Here is a 17,907-nt window from a genome sequence, read left to right on the forward strand (position 1 = left end):
GGGAAAAACGGTGAAAAAATCAGTCAAACATGGGATTTTTGGGAGGTAAAAATTGGATAAAAATGGGATTTGGGGGGACTGGGATGAACTGGGAGGGACTGGGAGGGGTTTGGGGTGAAAAATCAATGAAAAAAATGGGAAAAAAAGGTGGGAAAATGGGATTTTGGGGGTAAAATGGGATAAAAATGGGGATTTGGGGGGACTGGGACAAACTGGGATAAACTGGGATGAACTTGGAGGGGGTTTGGGGTGAAAAAATGGCAAAAATGGGTGAAAAATGGCATTTTTTGGGGTAAAAATGGGATTTTTGGGGTAAAATTGCTGTGAAATGGGGATTTGGGGGCACTGGGATGGCCGGGGAGGGGATTTGGGGGCATTTTGGGGGGAATTTTGTGTATTTTGGGAGAATTTGGGGTTCATTTTGTGTCTTTTGGGTAAATGCTGGTACGTTTCGGTGCGTTTGGGGATTTTGGTTTAACTTCAGGAATTTGGGTCAATTTTGTGTCTTTTGGGTTTATTTTGTGTCATTTTGGCGCGATTTTTTTTTAATTTTTTTTTGGTGGAAGTTTTGGGTATTTTGGGTAAGTTTTGGGTGGTTTGGGGTAAATTTGGGGTGAATTTTGTCGATTTTGGGTGATTTGGGGTAAATTTGGGATGAATTTTGTCGATTTTGGGTGATTTTGGCTGAATTTGGGGGGATTTTGGGGGATTTTTTCAGCACTGCACCTGCCAGGACGATTGCTCCTCCTCCAACTGCCTCTGTGGGCAGCTCAGCATCCGCTGCTGGTACGACAAGGTGAGAGAGGGGAAAAAAACCCCAAAAAAACCCTAAAAAAATCCCCCAAATTCCCTCAAAACGACCCCCAAAAATACCCAAAAAACCCCCCAAAATAGCCTCAAAAATATCCCGAAAATGCCCCAAAAATACCCAAAAATATCCTCCAAAATATCCCAAAAATACCCCCAAATACTCTCAAAAATAAAAAAAGTCACCCAAAAAATACCCCAAAAATATCCCCAAAATTCCCTCAAAACGACTCCCAAAAATACCCAAAAAATATCCCCAAAATAGCCTCAAAATTCCCTCAAAACCACCTCAAAAATACCCCAAAAAATGTCTCCGAAATACCCCAAAATATCCTCCAAAATATCCCAAAAATGCCCCAAAATTCCCTGAAAACGACTCCCAAAAACACCCAAAAAATACCCCAAAAATAACCTCAATATTTTCTTTTTGGGATATTTTAAAGTGTATTTTTGGGGTGGTTTTAAGGGCATTTTTGGGGTAGTTTTTGGGTATTTTAAAGTCTATTTTTGGGGCATTTTGGGGCATTTTTGAGGTATTTTTGGGGTGGTTTTAAGGGCATTTTTGGCCCATTTTTGGGGTATTTTTCAGGGTATTTTTGGGATGGTTCTGAGATTTTGGGGTATTTTAAAGGGTATTTTTGGAGTTGTTTTCAGGGTACTTTTGGGCTATTTGGGGGGATTTTAGGGGCATTTTAAAGTGTATTCTTGGGGTGTTTTGGGGGTATTTTAAAGGGTATTTCTGGGTTGTTTTGGGATATTTTTAAGGATATATTTGGGGTGGTTCTGAGGGTCATTTTGGAGTATTTTTGGGGTATTTTAAAGTGTATTTTGGGGTGGTTTTCAGGGTATTTTTGGGCCACTTTGGGCTATTTTGGGGTTATTTTTAAGGATATTTTTAGGGTGGTTCTGAGGGTGATTTTGGGCTATTTTGGGGTATTTTTAAGGATATTTTTGGGATGGTTCTGAGGGTGATTTTGGAGTATTTTTGGGGTGTTTTTAAGGATATTTTTGGGGTGGTTCTGAGGGTGATTTTGGAGTATTTTTGGGGTATTTTAAAGTGTAATTTTGGGGTGGTTCTGAGGCTGATTTTGGGCTATTTTGGGGTTATTTTTAAGGATATTTTTGGGGTGGTTCTGAGGGCGATTTTGGGGTATTTGGGGCAGTTTCAGTGTCCCTTTTCCCCCTGCCAGGACGGGCGGCTGCTGCAGGAGTTCAATAAAATCGAGCCCCCCCTGATCTTTGAGTGCAACCAGGCGTGCACCTGCTGGAGGAGCTGCAAGAACCGCGTGGTGCAGAGCGGCATCAAGTGCGACCCCAAAATCCCAAAAATCCCCAAATTCTGCACCCAAAAAACCCCGAAATCCCAAATTCTGCACCCAAAAAACCCCGAAATCCCCAAATTCTGCACCCCAAAATCCCCAAATTCTGCACCCAAAAAACCCCAAAATCCCGAAATTCTGCACCCAAAAAACCCCAAAATCCCAAATTCTGCACCCCAAAAACCGCGTGGTGCAAAGCGGCATCAAGTGCGACCCCAAAAATCCCAAATTCTGCACCCAAAAAACCCCAAAATCCCAAATTCTGCACCCCAAGAAATGTGTGGTGCAGAGCAGCATCAAGTGCGACCCCAAAAATCCCCAAAATCCCAAAAATCCCCCAATTCTGCACCCAAAAATCCCCAAAATCCCAAATTCTGCACCCCAAAAACCCCAAAATCCCAAATTCTGCACCCAAAAAATCCCGAAATCCCAAATTCTGCACCCCAAAAACCCCAAAATCCCCAAATTCTGCACCCAAAAAACCCCAAAATCCCGAAATTCTGCACCCAAAAAACCCCAAAATCCCAAATTCTGCACCCCAAAAACCCCAAAATCCCCAAATTCTGCACCCAAAAAACCCCAAAATCCCGAAATTCTGCACCCAAAAAACCCCAAAATCCCAAATTCTGCACCCCAAAAACCGCGTGGTGCAGAGCGGCATCAAGTGCGACCCCAAAAATCCCAAATTCTGTGCCCAAAAAACCCCAAAATCCCAAATTCTGCACCCCAAAATCCCAAAATTCTGCACCCAAAAAACCCCAAAATCCCAAATTCTGCACCCCAAAAACCCCCAAATCCCAAATTCTGCACCCCAAAATCCCAAATTCTGCACCCCAAAAACCCCAAAATCCCAAATTCTGCACCCCAAAAACCCCCAAATCCCAAATTCTGCACCCAAAAATCCCCAAAATCCCCAAATTCTGCACCCAAAAAACCCCAAAATCCCCAAATTCTGCACCCCAAAAACCCCAAAATCCCGAAATTCTACACCCAAAAAACCCCAAAATCCCAAATTCTGCACCCCAAAATCCCAAATTCTGCACCCAAAAATCCCCAAAATCCCAAATTCTGCACCCCAAAAACCCCAAAATCCCCAAATTCTGCACCCAAAAATCCCCAAATTCTGCACCCCAGAAACCCCCCAAAATTCCGAAATCCTGAATTCTGCACCCCAAAAATGCCAAAATTAAAAACCACCCAAATTCTGCACCCCAAAATTCAAAAAAACCCCAAATTCTGGACCCCCAGAATCCCAAATCTTGCACCCCCAAAAACCCAAGATCCTCAAAATTCTGTACCCTAAAAACCCCAAAATCCCCAAAATCCTGAATTCCCTTCCCCAGAAATCCCAAAAACCCCCAGACCCCAAAAAACCCCAAATCCCAAAGTTCTGCATCCCAGAAACCCCAAAATCCTGAAATTCTGCACCCAAAAATCCTGAAATTCTGCCATTTTCACCCCAAAATTCCCATTTCCCCCCAAAATCCCCTTTTTCCTCCAAAATTCCCCTTTTTCCCCCAAAATTCCCCTTTTCCCAAAAAAGTTCCCAAAAAAATTCCCTATTTTCCCCCCAAAATTCCCATTTTTTCTCCATTTTTCCCCCCAAAATTCCCATTTCCCCCCCCAAAATTCCCATTTTTCCCCCCAAATTCCCATTTTTCCCCAAAATTCCGGTTTTTTTCCCCATCCCAGGGTCCGGCTCCAGCTGTACCGAACGGCCAAGATGGGCTGGGGGGTTCGGGCGCTGCAGGCGATTCCCCCCGGCACCTTCATCTGCGAGTGAGGGCCCCAAAAAACCCCAAAATCACCCCAAAAATGGGCGGGAAAAATCCCAAAAACGGGGAGGGAAAAATCCTAAAAATAGAGAAAAAAATCCCAAAAACGGGGAGGGAAAAGATCCTGAAAAATAGAGAAAAAAATCCCAAAAACGGGGAGGGAAAAGATCCTGAAAAATAGAGAAAAAAATCCCAAAAACGGGGAGGAAAAAAATCCCAAAAACGGGGAGGGAAAAATCCTAAAAATAGAGAAAAAATCCCAAAAATGGGGAGTGAAAAATCCCAAAAATGGAGAGGGAAAAAATCCTAAAAACAGGGAGGGAAAAAACCCAAAAATAGACGAAAAATCCCAAAAACAGGGAGGGAAAAAAATCCCAAAAATGGGCGGGAAAAATCCCCAAATCGGGGAGGGAAAAAAATCCTGAAAATAGAGAAAAAAATCCCAAAAACAGGGAGGGAAAAATCCCAAAAATGGGGAGGGAAAATCCTAAAAATGGAGAGAAATCCCAAAAATAGGGGAAAACACCCCAAAAATGGGGAGGGGATTCGGGCGCTGCAGGCGATTCCCCCCGGCACCTTCATCTGCGAGTGAGGGCCCCAAAAAACCCCAAAATCACCCCAAAAATGGGCGGGAAAAATCCCAAAAACGGGGAGGGAAAAGATCCTGAAAAATAGAGAAAAAAATCCCAAAAACGGGGAGGGAAAAGATCCTGAAAAATAGAGAAAAAAATCCCAAAAACGGGGAGGGAAAAATCCCAAAAATGGGGAGGGAGAAATCCTAAAAATAGAGAAAAAATCCCAAAAATAGAGGAAAAATCCTAAAAACAGGGAGGGAAAAAATCCCAAAAATGGGCGGGAAAAATCCCAAAATCGGGGAGGGAAAAAAATCCTGAAAATAGAGAAAAAAATCCCAAAAACAGGGAGGGAAAAATCCCAAAAACAGGGAGGGAAAAAATCCTAAAAATAGAGAAAAAAATCCCAAAAATGGGGAGGGAAAAGATCCTGAAAAATAGGGAAAAAAATCCCAAAAACGGGGAGGGAAAAATCCCCAAAATAGAGGAAAAATCCCAAAAACAGGGAGGGAAAAATCCCAAAAATGGGGAGGGAAAAGATCCTGAAAAATAGGGGAAAAAATCCCAAAAACGGGGAGGGAAAAATCCCCAAAATAGAGGAAAAATCCCAAAAACAGGGAGGGAAAAATCCCAAAAATGGAGAGGGAAAAAATCCTAAAAACAGGGAGGGAAAAAACCTGAAAATAGAGAAAAAAATCCCAAAAACGGGGAGTGAAAAATCCTAAAAATGGGAGAAAACCCCTAAAAAATGGGAGAAACCCCCAAAAATGTGGAAATACACCAAAAACAAGGGGGGGGAGGAGATCCCAAAAATGGGCAGGAAAAATCCCAAAAATGGGAAAACACCCCAAAAAAATGGGGGTGAAAGGACAAAAAATGAGGGGGAAATCCCAAAAAAATGGTGACGGAAAATCCCAAAAATGGGGAGGGGACCCCAAAAACCCAGAAAACACCCCGAAAACTGGGGGAGAAAAAATCGTAAAAATGAGGAGGAAGATGCTAAATTTGGGAGAAAAACCCCAAAAATAGGGAGGGAAAAAAATCCCAAAAATAGATAAAAAAATCCTAAAAACGGGGAGGGAAAAAAATCCCAAAAATGGGGAGGGGGACCCCAAGAATGGGAGGTTTGGGGGATTTTAGGTTTTTTCGGGTGGATTTTAGGGGTTTTTTTTTTGGAGGATTTAAGGGGGATTTAGGGGAATTTTACCTTTTTTTTTTTTTCATGCTAGTTTTTTGGGGGAAATTTCTGTTTTTTGGGGTGCCCAAAATTGGGATTTTTTGGCCCAGGTACGTGGGGGAGCTGATCTCGGACGCCGAGGCCGACGTGAGGGAGGACGACTCCTACCTGTTCGACCTGGACAACAAGGTCAGGGGCATTTGGGGCTTTTTGGGCATTTTGGCGGCTCAGGGGACCCCAGATTTTTGGGGTGACCCCAAAATTTGGGACGACCCCAAAATTTGGGACACCAGGTCTACCCCATTCACCCAATGGGGTTGAATCTCATTGAAGGGTCCCAGAGATTTTGGGGGATCCCAGGAAATTTTGGGGGGTCCCAGGGAATTGGGGGGGCTCCAGAATTTTTGGGGGGGTCCCTAAAGGTGCTGAGGGTCCTCAGGTGTGCAGGTGAGGGGACCCCAAAACTTGTGGGGCGACCCCAAAATTTGGGACACCAGGTCTACCCCATTGACCCAATGGAGGTGTCCCAGGAATTTTTGGGGGGGGTCCCAGAGATTTTGGGAGGGGTCTCAGGAATTTGGGGGGCTCCAGAATTTTGGGGGAGGGTCCCTAAAGGTGCTGAGGGTCCCCTGATGAGCAGGGGACCCCAGGTGAGCAAAAAGATGACCCCAAATCTTCACCAACAAACCCCAAAATTTGGGACACCAGGTCTACCCCATTCACCCACTGGGGAGTCGCAGGAATTTTTTGGGGGTCGCAGGAATTTTGGGGGGATCCCAGAAATTTTGTCGGGGAGGGTCCCTGAGATTTTTGGGGGTCCCAGGGATTTAGGGCGGGTCCCTAAAGGATTTGAGGCTCCCCAGTTGTACAGAGGAGGGACCCCAAATCTTCAGAAACCACCCCCAGTTTGGGACACCAGGTCTACCCCATTCACCCAATGCAGGGGTCCCAGGAATTTTTGGGGGGTCCCAGAGATTTGGGGGGCTCCAGGATTTTTGGGGGTGTCCCTAAAGGTGCTGAGGGTCCCCTGATGAGCGGGGGAATCCCAGATGTGTAAGTGAAGGACCCCAAATCCTCAAGGAACAGCCCCAAAATTTGAAACACCCAGCTCTACCCTGTTCTGCAGTGGGCGTGGCCACGCGCGGTAGCCCCGCCCCCCCTTTTTTTTTGACCACGCCCCCTGCGGCGCCAGGACGGCGAGGTTTACTGCATCGACGCCCGTTACTATGGCAACGTCAGCCGCTTCATCAACCACCTGTGCGACCCCAACATCATCCCCGTGCGCGTGTTCATGCTGCACCAGGACCTGCGCTTCCCCCGCATCGCCTTCTTCAGCAGCCGCCACATCCGGCCCGGCGAGGAGCTGGGGTGGGGATTTGTGGGGTTTTATATCGATTTATTGGGGTTTTATAGGGATTTATTGGGGTTTAATTGGGATTTATTGGGGTTCTATAGTGATTTATTGGGGTTTTATAGGGATTTATTGGGGTTTTATATCGATTTATTGGGGTTTTATAGGGATTTATTGGGGTTTAATTGGGATTTATTGGGGTTCTATAGTGATTTATTGGGGTTTTATAGTGATTTATTGGGGTTTTATAGGGATTTATTGGCGTTTTATAGATATTTATTTGGGTTCTATAGTGATTTATTGGGGTTTTATAGGGATTTATTGAAGTTTATATTGATTTATTGGGGTTTTATAGGGATTTATTGGCGTTTTATAGATATTTATTTGGGTTCTATAGTGATTTATTGGGGTTTAATTGGGATTTATTGGGGTTTTATAGGGATTTATTGGCATTTTATAGATATTTATTGGGGTTTGATTGGGGTTTTATATCAATTTATTGAGGTTTTATAGGGATTTATTGGGGATTTATTGAGGTTTTATAGGGTTTTATAGGGATTTATTGGGGTTTTATATGGATTTATTGGGGTTCTATAGTGATTTATTGGGGTTTTATATCGATTTATTGGGGTTTTATAGGGATTTATTGGGGTTTAATTGGGATTTATTGGGGTTCTATAGTGATTTATTGGGGTTCTATAGTGATTTATTGGGGTTTTATAGTGATTTATTGGGGTTCTATAGTGATTTATTGGGGTTTTATAGTGATTTATTGGGGTTTTATATCGATTTATTGGGGTTCTATAGTGATTTATTGGAGTTTTATAGAGATTTATTGGGGTTTGATTGGGGTTTTATATCAATTTATTGAGGTTTTATAGGGATTTATTGGGGATTTATTGAGGTTTTATAGGGTTTTATAGGGATTTATTGGGGTTTTATATGGATTTATTGGGGTTCTATAGTGATTTATTGGGGTTTTATATCGATTTATTGGGGTTTTATATCGATTTATTGGGGTTTTATAGGGATTTATTGGGGTTTTATATGGATTTATTGGGGTTCTATAGTGATTTATTGGGGTTTTATATCGATTTATTGGGGTTTTATAGGGATTTATTGGGGTTTAATTGGGATTTATTGGGGTTCTATAGTGATTTATTGGGGTTTTATAGTGATTTATTGGGGTTTTATAGTGATTTATTTGGGTTTTATAGTGATTTATTTGGGTTTTATAGGGATTTATTGGCGTTTTATAGATATTTATTGGGGTTCTATAGTGATTTATTGGGGTTTAATTGGGATTTATTGGGGTTCTATAGTGATTTATTGGGGTTTTATAGGGATTTATTGGCGTTTTATAGGTATTTATTGGGGTTTGATTGGGGTTTTATATCAATTTATTGAGGTTTTATAGGGATTTATTGGGGATTTATTGAGGTTTTATAGGGTTCTATAGGGATTTATTGGGGTTTATTGAGGTTTTATTGAGGTGTTTATGGGATTTTTTGGACAAAGGACAATTTTGGAACATTTGGGTCCATTTAGGGACATTCAGGGCCAATTTAAGGACATTTAGGGCCCATTTTGGAACATTTCCATCCAATCAAAGGCCATTCAAGACATTTAGGGACATTTTCGGGTCATTTAAGGACAATTTATTGACATGTAGGGACAATTTAGGGCCATCTAAGGACATTTAGTGAAAATTTAAGGACATTTAAGGATATTTAGGGCCATTTAAGGACAATTTATTGACATTTAGGGCAAATTTAAGGCTATTTAAGGACATTTAGGGGCAATTCAGGGCCAGTTCAGGCCATTTAGAGCCATTTAAGGACATTTAGAGCCAATTTAGGGCAAATTTAAGGCCATTAAGGATATTTAGGGCCATCTAAGGACATTTAGTGAAAATTTAAGGACATTTAAGGATGTTTAGGGCCATTTAAGGACAATTTAGGGCCATTTAAGGACAATTTATGGACAATTTAGGGAAAATTTAAGGACATTTAGGGCCATTTAAGGACAATTTAGGGACATTTAGGGAAAATTTAAGGACAATTTAGGGAAAATATAAGGACAATTTAGGGAAAATTTAAGGACAATTGAGGGAAAATTTAAGGACAATTTAGTGCCAATTTAGCACAAATTTACACCCCCCACCCCATTTTTGGGTGACCCCAAACCCCCCTAACCCCAACCGCCCCCAAAATCGGGGACATGCTCGGAATTTGGGGGTGACCCCAGGATTTTTGTCCCCCCCAAATTGCAGGTTTGACTACGGGGATCGGTTTTGGGACATCAAGAGCAAATACTTCCCGTGCCAGTGCGGCTCCGAGAAATGCAAACACTCGGCCGAGGCGGGCGGGGGGCGCGGGGACCCCCCGAGCTGCTGCCCCCCCTGCTGGCCCTGCCCCCGCCGTGAAAAAAAACCCCAAAAAATCCCCCAAAAAATCCCCAAAAAAATCCCCCAAAAAATCCCCAAAAAAATCCCCCAAAAAAATCCCAAAAAAATCCCAAAAAACGGCCCCGGAATGACCCGAAACAGCCCCGAATTTGTACCCAAAACTGTCCCGTTTTTGTAACTGAAAGTGCCCCAGATTTACCCAAAACTGCCCCAAATTCACCCCAAATGGTCCCAGTTCCACCCCGAAATCACCCAAAATTCACCCAAAATGGGCAAAATTGACAGAAAATGGGCAAAATTCACCCAAAATGGCTCCAGATTCACCCCAAACTGCCCCAAATTCACCCAAATCTGCCTCGATTTTGCAACTGAATGTGCCCCAAATTCACCCCAAATGGCTCCAGTTCTACCCCCAAATCATCCAAATCGGCCAAAATTCATCCAAAATGGGCAAAATTCACTCAGAACTGCCCCGAATTCACCCAAAATTGCCCCAAATTTTCACAAAAAAACTGCTCCAAATTCACCCCCAAACCAGCTCCAATTTCACCCCAAATTGGCCAAAATTCACCCAAAACTGCCCCAAATTTACCCAAAACTACCCCGGATTCACCAAAGTGGTCTCAAATCCACCCAAAAGAGCCCCAAATTTACCCAAAACTGCCCCAATTTAATCAAAACAGCCCAAATGAAAACTGCCCCAAAATTACCCAAAAAATGGCTCCAAATTCACCCAAAAAACTGCCCCAAATTTACCCAAAACTGCCCCAAATTCACCCAAAATGGTCCCACTTCCACCCGAAATCACCCAAAATGGTCAAAATTGACACAAAATGGCTCTGAATTTACCCAAAAGTGCCCCAAATTCACCCAAAACTGCCCCAATTGAGGCAAAACGGCCCAAATTTAACTAAAACTGCCACAAATTGACCCAAAACTGCCCTGAATTTACCCAAATTGGCCAAAAATTACCCAAAATGGTCAAAATTCACCCAAAAAGGCCTCACATTCACCCCAAACCACCCAAAATTGGCCAAAATTCACCCCAAAAGGCCAAAATAAAACCCCCAAATGGCTCCAGATTCACCAAAACTGCCTCAAATTCCCCCAAAATGGTCACAGTTCCATCCCGAATTCACCCAAAATGGTCAAAAATCGTCCAGAATGGCCCCAATTTGGCCAAAATTCACCCAAAACAGCCAAAATTCACTCGAAATGGTCAAAATTCACCCAAATCCGCCCCAAATTCATCCAAAGTACTTAAAATTCACCGAGAACAGCTCCAAATTTACCCCAAAATGACCAAAATTTCCCCCAATCCGCCCCAAATTTGCCCCAATTTCCCTAAATGTCCCCTGTAACCCCTCCCCCTCTCCCTTTGATTGACGTCGGATTTGAACCAATAAAGAGCCTGGAACGAAAAGGGGGCGTGGTCTCGTGAAATGGGCGGGGTTTGCTGGGGAGTGGGCGGGGCTATGGTGGGAAAGGGGGAGGGGCTATTTTTGACCCCAAAAATTCACTCAGGACCCCCAGAAATCAACTCAGGACCCCCAAAATCTATCTTGAACCCCCAAAAAATTCACTCGGGACCCCTTTCACGACAGTCGTGCTTTACGACACCTTTTACAACAGTCGTAGAAGGTGTAAAGCGCGACTGTCGTAAAACTGCGACTGTCAAAAATGGCGGCGTAAAGCGCGACTGCCGTACAGACTGCCGCCCCGGCCCCGCCCACCCCTGCCGCCCCGCCCCCGGTCCCGCCCCCGGCCCCTCCCCCCGCTCCCCCCGTCCCGGCTCCCGCCGTTCCCGCCCCCGGTTTCGCCGCCCTCGCGGCCCCGCCCCTCCGACCCCGCCCACAGCGTCACCGCGGCCCCGCCCCCGCCGCTTCCCCGGTGCCCCCTGCCCGGCCGCCCCCAAGCCCCCCGCCCCGTTTGCCCGCACGGTGCCGGTGCTCGCCCCGGTGCCGCCGCTGTTGAGCCCTCGCAGTCCCCGCGGTACCGGATCCGCGTCCCCATTGCCCCCTGTGCGGCCGTGCCCCGCCCGCCGCTCCTCCCGCCGCCCCCCGGGATCATCTCCGGCTGCCGAGGCCGCCCCGCCGCCGCCCGTGGTCGCTTTCCCGCTCCCGCCGCCGCCGCCGCCCGGCGGGCCGAGCCGCGCCTTCCCCGCCGCAGCCTCCGCTTCAGAGCTGCGGAGGGCGCGGCTCCGCCGCCTCCCGCAGCCGCGGCCGTCCCGCCGCTCCCTTCCCCGCCGCGGCCGCCGCCCCTCTGCCCTTCCTCACTCCGCCGCCTCCCCCGCGTCTCTCTCACGTTCCCGGCTCCTTCCTCCTCCTCCTCCTCCTCCTCCCGCTGCCCCCGGGCCCAGCCCCCACCCTGTGTGCCCCTCCCTTTGCCCAAATCCGTCCCATCGCCCCCGAACCCCTCCCCCGCCGCCCCCAATAAACGGCCCCGGGCCCAGCTGGGAAGCTTTATTGGGAGCACTGGGAGCAGGCACTGGGCGGGGGCAGAGCGCCAGCGGCGCTGGGGGGCACACGGGACCCCCCAAAATCAGCGGAGCGGGGACGGAGCGGGCGGTCCCGGCCGGGCCCGAGCCCGCGGGGAGGGGCTGCGGCCGCCGCCGGCTCAGGAGCTCTGTGGGCACAGAAAAGGGGGTGACACCGGGCTGGGGGCCCCGGCGGGAGCGCACACGCTCCGCCACGGCGGGGACGCCACCCCCGGCACCCGCCCTGACCTTCTTGCGCACGTAGAAGCCGAGCCCCAGCGCCAGGAAGACCAAGCCCAAGACGAAGCCCCCGATGCCCGTCAGCATCTTGCTGCGGGCGGCGTCCGGCGGCATCTCTGGGGGGTCCGCAGGGCTCAGCACCCCCAAAACCTCTCGGCGACACCCCGAGCCCCTCCCAGCGCCCTCCCTGTGGCCCCCAGCCCAGCCGGGACCCCTGAAACCTCCCCCGATCCCTTTTTGTCCTGGCCAGGACCCCCCAAAGCCCCTCCCGTCCCTCTCAGCATCCCACAGCCCCCTCCCAGCCGCCCCCCGGCGCCCCAGGACCCCCAAAACCTCTCGCAGTCCCTCGGCAGCCCCAGCAGGACTCAGCCAGAGCCCGCCCGGGCTGTGCCCGGCACAACCGAGCTCATGGCGAGCCCCGCTTTGCCATCGCCGATCTCCTTCCAGCCCCTCCGGGCTCCGTGCGATCCCTCCGGTCACACCCAGCACCCCAAACCCCCCAACAACACCCCCAACCCCCCCCTCACACCCACACCCCAAACCCCTCCAATCACACCCAGCGCCCCCAAACCCCTCCGGTCACACCCAGCGCCCCCAAACTCCCTCCGGTCACACCCAGCACCCCCAAACCCCTCCGGTCACACCCAGCGCCCCCAAACTCCCTCCCAGTGCCCCCCAGCACCCCCCCAGCCCCATCCCACCCTCCCCAGCATCCCCCAAACCCCTTCCCAGCCCTTGCCCAGCCCCAGCCCCTCTCCCAGCTCCAGCCCGGCTCTCTCCAGCTCCCTCCCAGCGGCTCCCAGCACAGCCCAGGGGCTCTGCCCGCGCCCCCAGGGGCTCCCCCGTACCCCAGTGCCGCCTCAGGGGCTGCTCCAGGCTGACGTGCTCCACCTGGCAGCTGTAGCTCAGCCCGCGCTGGGGGGTTTCCAGCAGCACCAGCAGCTGGTAGGTCCAGTCCCCGTTGGGGACCACGTCGGTGGCCACCACGTGCTCCGAGAGCTCCTGCTGGCCCTGGAACCACCTCACCTGGATGGCAGCGGGGTAGAAATCCATCACGGAGCAGAGCAGGCGGCCGGGGCCGGGCTGGGAGCTCGAGGGGGGCACCAGCGAGATGGACACGCTGGGGGGCACTGGGGGAGAGAGAGACAGAGAGCGGGGACACACTGGGATCAGCTGGGGGGCACTGGGAGAGAGAGGGGAGGGCTGGGCTGGGCTGGGGAGGGACTGGGAGGGACTGGGAATGGACTGGGAATGGACTGGGAGGGACTGGGATTGACAGTATGGGACTGGGAATGGACTGGGAGGGACTGGGAGGGACTGGGAATGGACTGGGAGGGACTCACATGAGATGGAGAGGGACTGGGATATACTGGGAGGCACTGGGTGTAGACTGGGAGGGAGCTGGGGTGGCACTGAGAGAGGTGGGAGGGCATGGGGAGCACTGGGAGAGAGGGTGGAGGTCTGAGAGTGAACTGGGAATGAACTGGGAATAGACTGGGAATTTACTTGGAGGGGCTGGGTGGGACTGGGATGGACTGGGAGGGACTGGGAGGGACTGGGATTGACTGGGAGGGACTGGGAATGGAATGGGATGGACTGGGAGGGACTGGGGTTCATTGGGTTGGCACTGAGAGAGATGGGAGGGAATGGGGGGCGCTGGGAGAGAGGGTGGAGATCTGAGAGTGAACTGGGAATGAACTGGGAACAGACTGGAAATGGACTGGGAGGGACTGGGGAGGAATTGGAGATGGGCTTGGAGGGACTGGGATGGCACTGGGAGGGATTTTGGTGGCGCTGGGAGGGATTTTGGTGGCGCTGGGAGGGATTTTGGTGGCGCTGGGAGGGATTTTGGTGGCACTGGGAGGGATTTTGGGGGCGCTGGGAGGGATTTTGGTGGCGCTGATGGGATTTTGGTGGCGCTGGGAGGGATTTTGGTGGCACTGGGAGGGATTTTGGTGGCACTGGGAGGGATTTTGGTGGCGCTGATGGGATTTTGGTGGCGCTGGGAGGGATTTTGGTGGCGCTGGGAGGGATTTTGGTGGCACTGGGAGGGATTTTGGGGGCGCTGGGAGGGATTTTGGGGGCGCTGGGAGGGATTTTGGGGGCGCTGGGAGGGATTTTGGTGGCGCTGGGAGGAACTGGGAATGAGGCCGAGTCCAGCGCGGGGCACTCGGCGCTGCGGGTCTGCCTGGCAACTGATGAGTCATCAGAGAGACGCGCTCTGATTGGCTGAGAAGCGTCAGCTTCACGCGTCGCTGAAATGGACGCGCGGGGGGGCTCTGGGAGGAACTGGGATGGACTGGGAAGGACTGGGATGGAAATGGACTGGGAATGGACTGGGAGTTGCTGGGAATGGACTGAGAATTGTCTGGGAATGGACTGGGAGGGACTGGGATGGACTTGATGGCCTGGGAATACACTTGGAGGGACTGGGAGGCACTGGGAATGAACTGGGAGGGATGGGGAATGGACTGGGAATGGGCTGAATGTGAGTGGGATGGCACTGGGATGGCACAAGGCGGGACTGGGAATGAACTGGGATGGACTGGGAAAGGACTACGAGAGACTGGGAGCGACTGGGATGGACTGGGAGGAACTGGGGTGGCACTGAGGGACGTGGCAGGGGATGGGGGCACTGGGAGAGTGGGTGTAGGTCTGAGAGTGAACTGGGAATGAACTGGGATGGAGTGGGAATGGAGTTGGAGGGGCTGGGTGGGACTGGGAGGCACTGGGAATGGACTGGAGTGGCACTGAGAAAGATGGGAGGGGCACTCGGTACTGGGAGAGAGGGTGGGAGTTGGGGAGTGAACTGGGAATGGACTGGGAGGGACTCGGAGGGACTTGGTTTGGATTGGGAATGGTTTGGGACGAACTGGGAATGGACTGGAAGGCACTAGGCATGGACTGGAGGGTTTGGGATGGACTGAGAGGGACTGGGAGGGAGTGGGAGAGACTGGGATGGATTTGGAATGGACTGGAGTGGACTGGAAGGGACTGGGAATGGACTGGAAGGGACTGGGAGGGACTGGGATTGACTGGGATGGTCACTGGCAGGGCAGGGCCCGAGGGCACACGCTCTGCCCGCGCTCACCTCGGCGCTCCGTGATGAACGGGCGGGACACCTCGTAGTTGTGCCGGCAGTACGTGTCCACCTGAGCCCGTCTGTTCTCCATGAATTCCGGGTCGCTGTTCCAGTACTTGGCCACCCTCTCCCCAAAGGGGGTGAACCCCACAAAGTGCCCCACGTCGCTGTCGAACACCGCGTAGGGCTGCCGGTTGTAGATGTGCCTCTCCACGAACCTCACCTTCTCCGTGCCGTTAATGAAGTAACACTCGGCCTTTCCCAGCTCCTGGAACACCCCTGTGAGTGCAGCACAGAGCTCAGGGGTGCCCCCCCAGCACCCCCAGAGCTCGGGGCCCACCCCGGATCCCCCCCCCGCACCCCCCTGTGCCCCACGGCCCCCCACGGGACCCTCCTGCCCGCGCTGCCGCTTCCTCTTTGCCGCCCTTCCCCATTGCCCCTCCCACATCCTCTCCCTCCCACCTCCGGCCGCTCCCAAATCCTTTTGGGCTCCCATTTCCCCATTTCCCCACAAATCCCCCAATCCCCAGCCCCCTCCCGCTCAGTTTTGGGGTCCCCCCTCCCCTTTTCCCCCTCCCCACCCCCTCCCTCCCTCCCCCACCCCTCAGCCCCTCCCGCTCTCCCCTTTGGGGTCCCCTCCTCCTCCCCTCCATTCCGGGCTCCCCCCTTCGCCCCCTTTTCCCCCTTCTCCCCCCCGGCCCAGCGCCTCCCGCCCCCCGCTCACCCGAGAGCTCCGCGCCCGCAGCCGGGGGCGCTCCCAGCGCCACCAGTGCCACCAGCAGGGCCCCAGCTGCCGCCCCTCGCCCCATGGCCAGCGACCACCGCCCCAAACCAACCGCGCTCAACTGCGAGAACCCGCCCGCAGCGGCGCGGGGTCATTAGGGACGCGCTCCCTGATTGGTCGGGCGCGGTTTTTGGCCGCGCTTTCATTGGTTGGGCTTTTTTCTGGCCGCGTTCTCATTGGCCGAAGCGATTTTCGCGCTCTCTAATTGGCCGGTTCTGTTGGGAGCCCGATTTCCAGACCCTCTACCCAGCAACTAAAGAGTCATTTCCGCTCATTTTTCTGATTGGCCAGAATTTCTTAGGGAGCTCACTTTTTGAGGCCTCTACCCGGCAACACATGACGCGCCACCAACTCCGCTCTCCCATTGGCTGAGCGCTTTTGGGGTGCTTCCCCGTTCCCAGCGCCCCCAGTTTGGATCCACGTTCCGGAGCAGCACCGACCCCGCCCGGTGTGCCCGGAGCGCCATGGACGGAGCGCGGAGCCTCCCCCGGCTGCTGCCGCTGCTGGCCCTGACCCTGCCCCCGATTCTGGGGGTCCAAGGTGCGGTTTTGGGGGGGTCCCGGTTTGGGGTTCGCTGGAATTTTCTGTTCGGATCCCTTTGTCCCGCTCCGCTTTAGAAACACAATTTTATTACCAATGGAGTCAAGGAAATTATTTACTACTATTTAAAGAATAATAAAATTATGTAACCCTACTTCCTATTATTATAGTAACATGTATTATAATACTAATTTCTATATTTATTACTTCTATAAAATTTAAAAGTTAATAATTAAAATTAATCCCGTTCGGGTCGTTCTCTCCCGCCCAGTCCTCTTCCTGTCTCCTTCCTCTTCTTTCTGGTTTCTCCTCCTCCTCCTCCGCCTCGAGGCGGGGCGGGGGAACCGCGCGGTTCTTCCTCCCCCTCCTTTCTCCCTCCTCTTCCTCTCTTCTTCCTCTTTTTCTAGGTTCCTCCTCCTCCCTCCTTCTTCTTTGTAATCCCGCCTCTTCCTCCTCCTCCTCCTCCTCCTTTTCCTCCTCCTGCTCCCTCTCCTCCTCTTCCCTCCCTCCCCCTCCCTCCTCCTCTTCCTCCCTCTCCCTCCTCCTCCTCAAATTCCCCACGCGGCTCCGAGGGGCAGCACCGGGAGCTGCGGATCTGCCCGGCAACTGCTGACTCATCCGCGTCGCGCGATCTGATTGGCTGGTGCTTGTACAGCGCCCTCTGTGATTGGCTGATTTTTTCCCGGCTTGTTTCAGCGTTTGGGGAAGGGGAGTTTTCCTGCGGGATGATCCCAAAAATGCCCGAATTCCCCGAATCCGCCAAAAAATCCGAGAGAAATCGCAGAAGTCCCAGAAAAATCCCCACCAGAATGCCCCGAATATCCCAGAAAAACCCCAAATATCCCAACCCCCAAACCCCCCAAAATTCCCAAAAACTCCCCCCCAAATTCCCCAAATAATCTCCAAAAAATCCCAGAAAATCCAAAACAAAACCCCAAAAATTCCTAAAAAATCACCCCCAAAAACCGTAAAATCCTAAAACCCAAAAAATCCCCAGAAAATCCCCCAAAATACAAACTAAAACTCCCCAAAATTCCCCAAAAATTCCAAATCCCAAAACCTCCAAAATTCCCAAATATTCCCAAAAAAACCCCCAAAAATCCAAATTTTCCCCCAAAAAAGCACAACCCAGACTGGAATAATATTTTCTTTATTTACACCATCCAAGAATTCCAAAGGATTTTTTTTTTCTCTTTTTTTTTCCACTTTTTTTTTTGTATTTTTTTCTTCTTTTTCTAGGAAAAAAAAAATCCCAAACCACGAAATCCTAAAGGGCTACGAGGGAATGGGAAAGAGGAGAAAGAAAAATGGGAAAAAATTGGGAAAAACCCCAAAAAAAGCAAAAAAAAACCCCAAAAAACCCCAAGAAATCAGGAA

General features: G+C 50.8%; 2 protein-coding genes across 2 annotated transcripts in view; one reads left to right on the forward strand and one right to left on the reverse strand.

Moving 5' to 3' along the window:
- Positions 1 to 10,754, forward strand: part of LOC115916807 (histone-lysine N-methyltransferase EHMT2-like) — a gene marked incomplete at its 5' end in the record, with an annotated part of 29,171 nt that extends 18,417 nt beyond the window's left edge. The window contains 7 exon segments of the mRNA XM_030970548.1: positions 719 to 796; positions 1,998 to 2,113; positions 3,819 to 3,905; positions 5,761 to 5,839; positions 6,843 to 7,018; positions 9,274 to 9,622; positions 9,748 to 10,754. Of these exon segments, the coding sequence (XP_030826408.1) occupies positions 719 to 796; positions 1,998 to 2,113; positions 3,819 to 3,905; positions 5,761 to 5,839; positions 6,843 to 7,018; positions 9,274 to 9,586 (849 nt within the window).
- A 1,097-nt stretch (positions 10,755 to 11,851) lies between these two features.
- LOC115916805 (class II histocompatibility antigen, B-L beta chain-like) lies at positions 11,852 to 16,060 on the reverse strand. Its single transcript, XM_030970545.1, has 5 exons — positions 15,931 to 16,060; positions 15,216 to 15,485; positions 12,973 to 13,254; positions 12,134 to 12,240; positions 11,852 to 12,033 (listed from the first exon to the last, which is right to left on the reverse strand). Exons 1-5 carry the CDS (start codon positions 16,013 to 16,015, stop codon positions 12,025 to 12,027), a joined length of 753 nt encoding a protein of 250 aa, XP_030826405.1. The 5' UTR covers positions 16,016 to 16,060; the 3' UTR covers positions 11,852 to 12,024.
- Positions 16,061 to 17,907: the final 1,847 nt, after the last annotated feature.

Source organism: Camarhynchus parvulus, unplaced genomic scaffold (assembly GCF_901933205.1).
Source record: "Camarhynchus parvulus unplaced genomic scaffold, STF_HiC, whole genome shotgun sequence".
Taxonomy (NCBI): domain Eukaryota; kingdom Metazoa; phylum Chordata; class Aves; order Passeriformes; family Thraupidae; genus Camarhynchus; species Camarhynchus parvulus.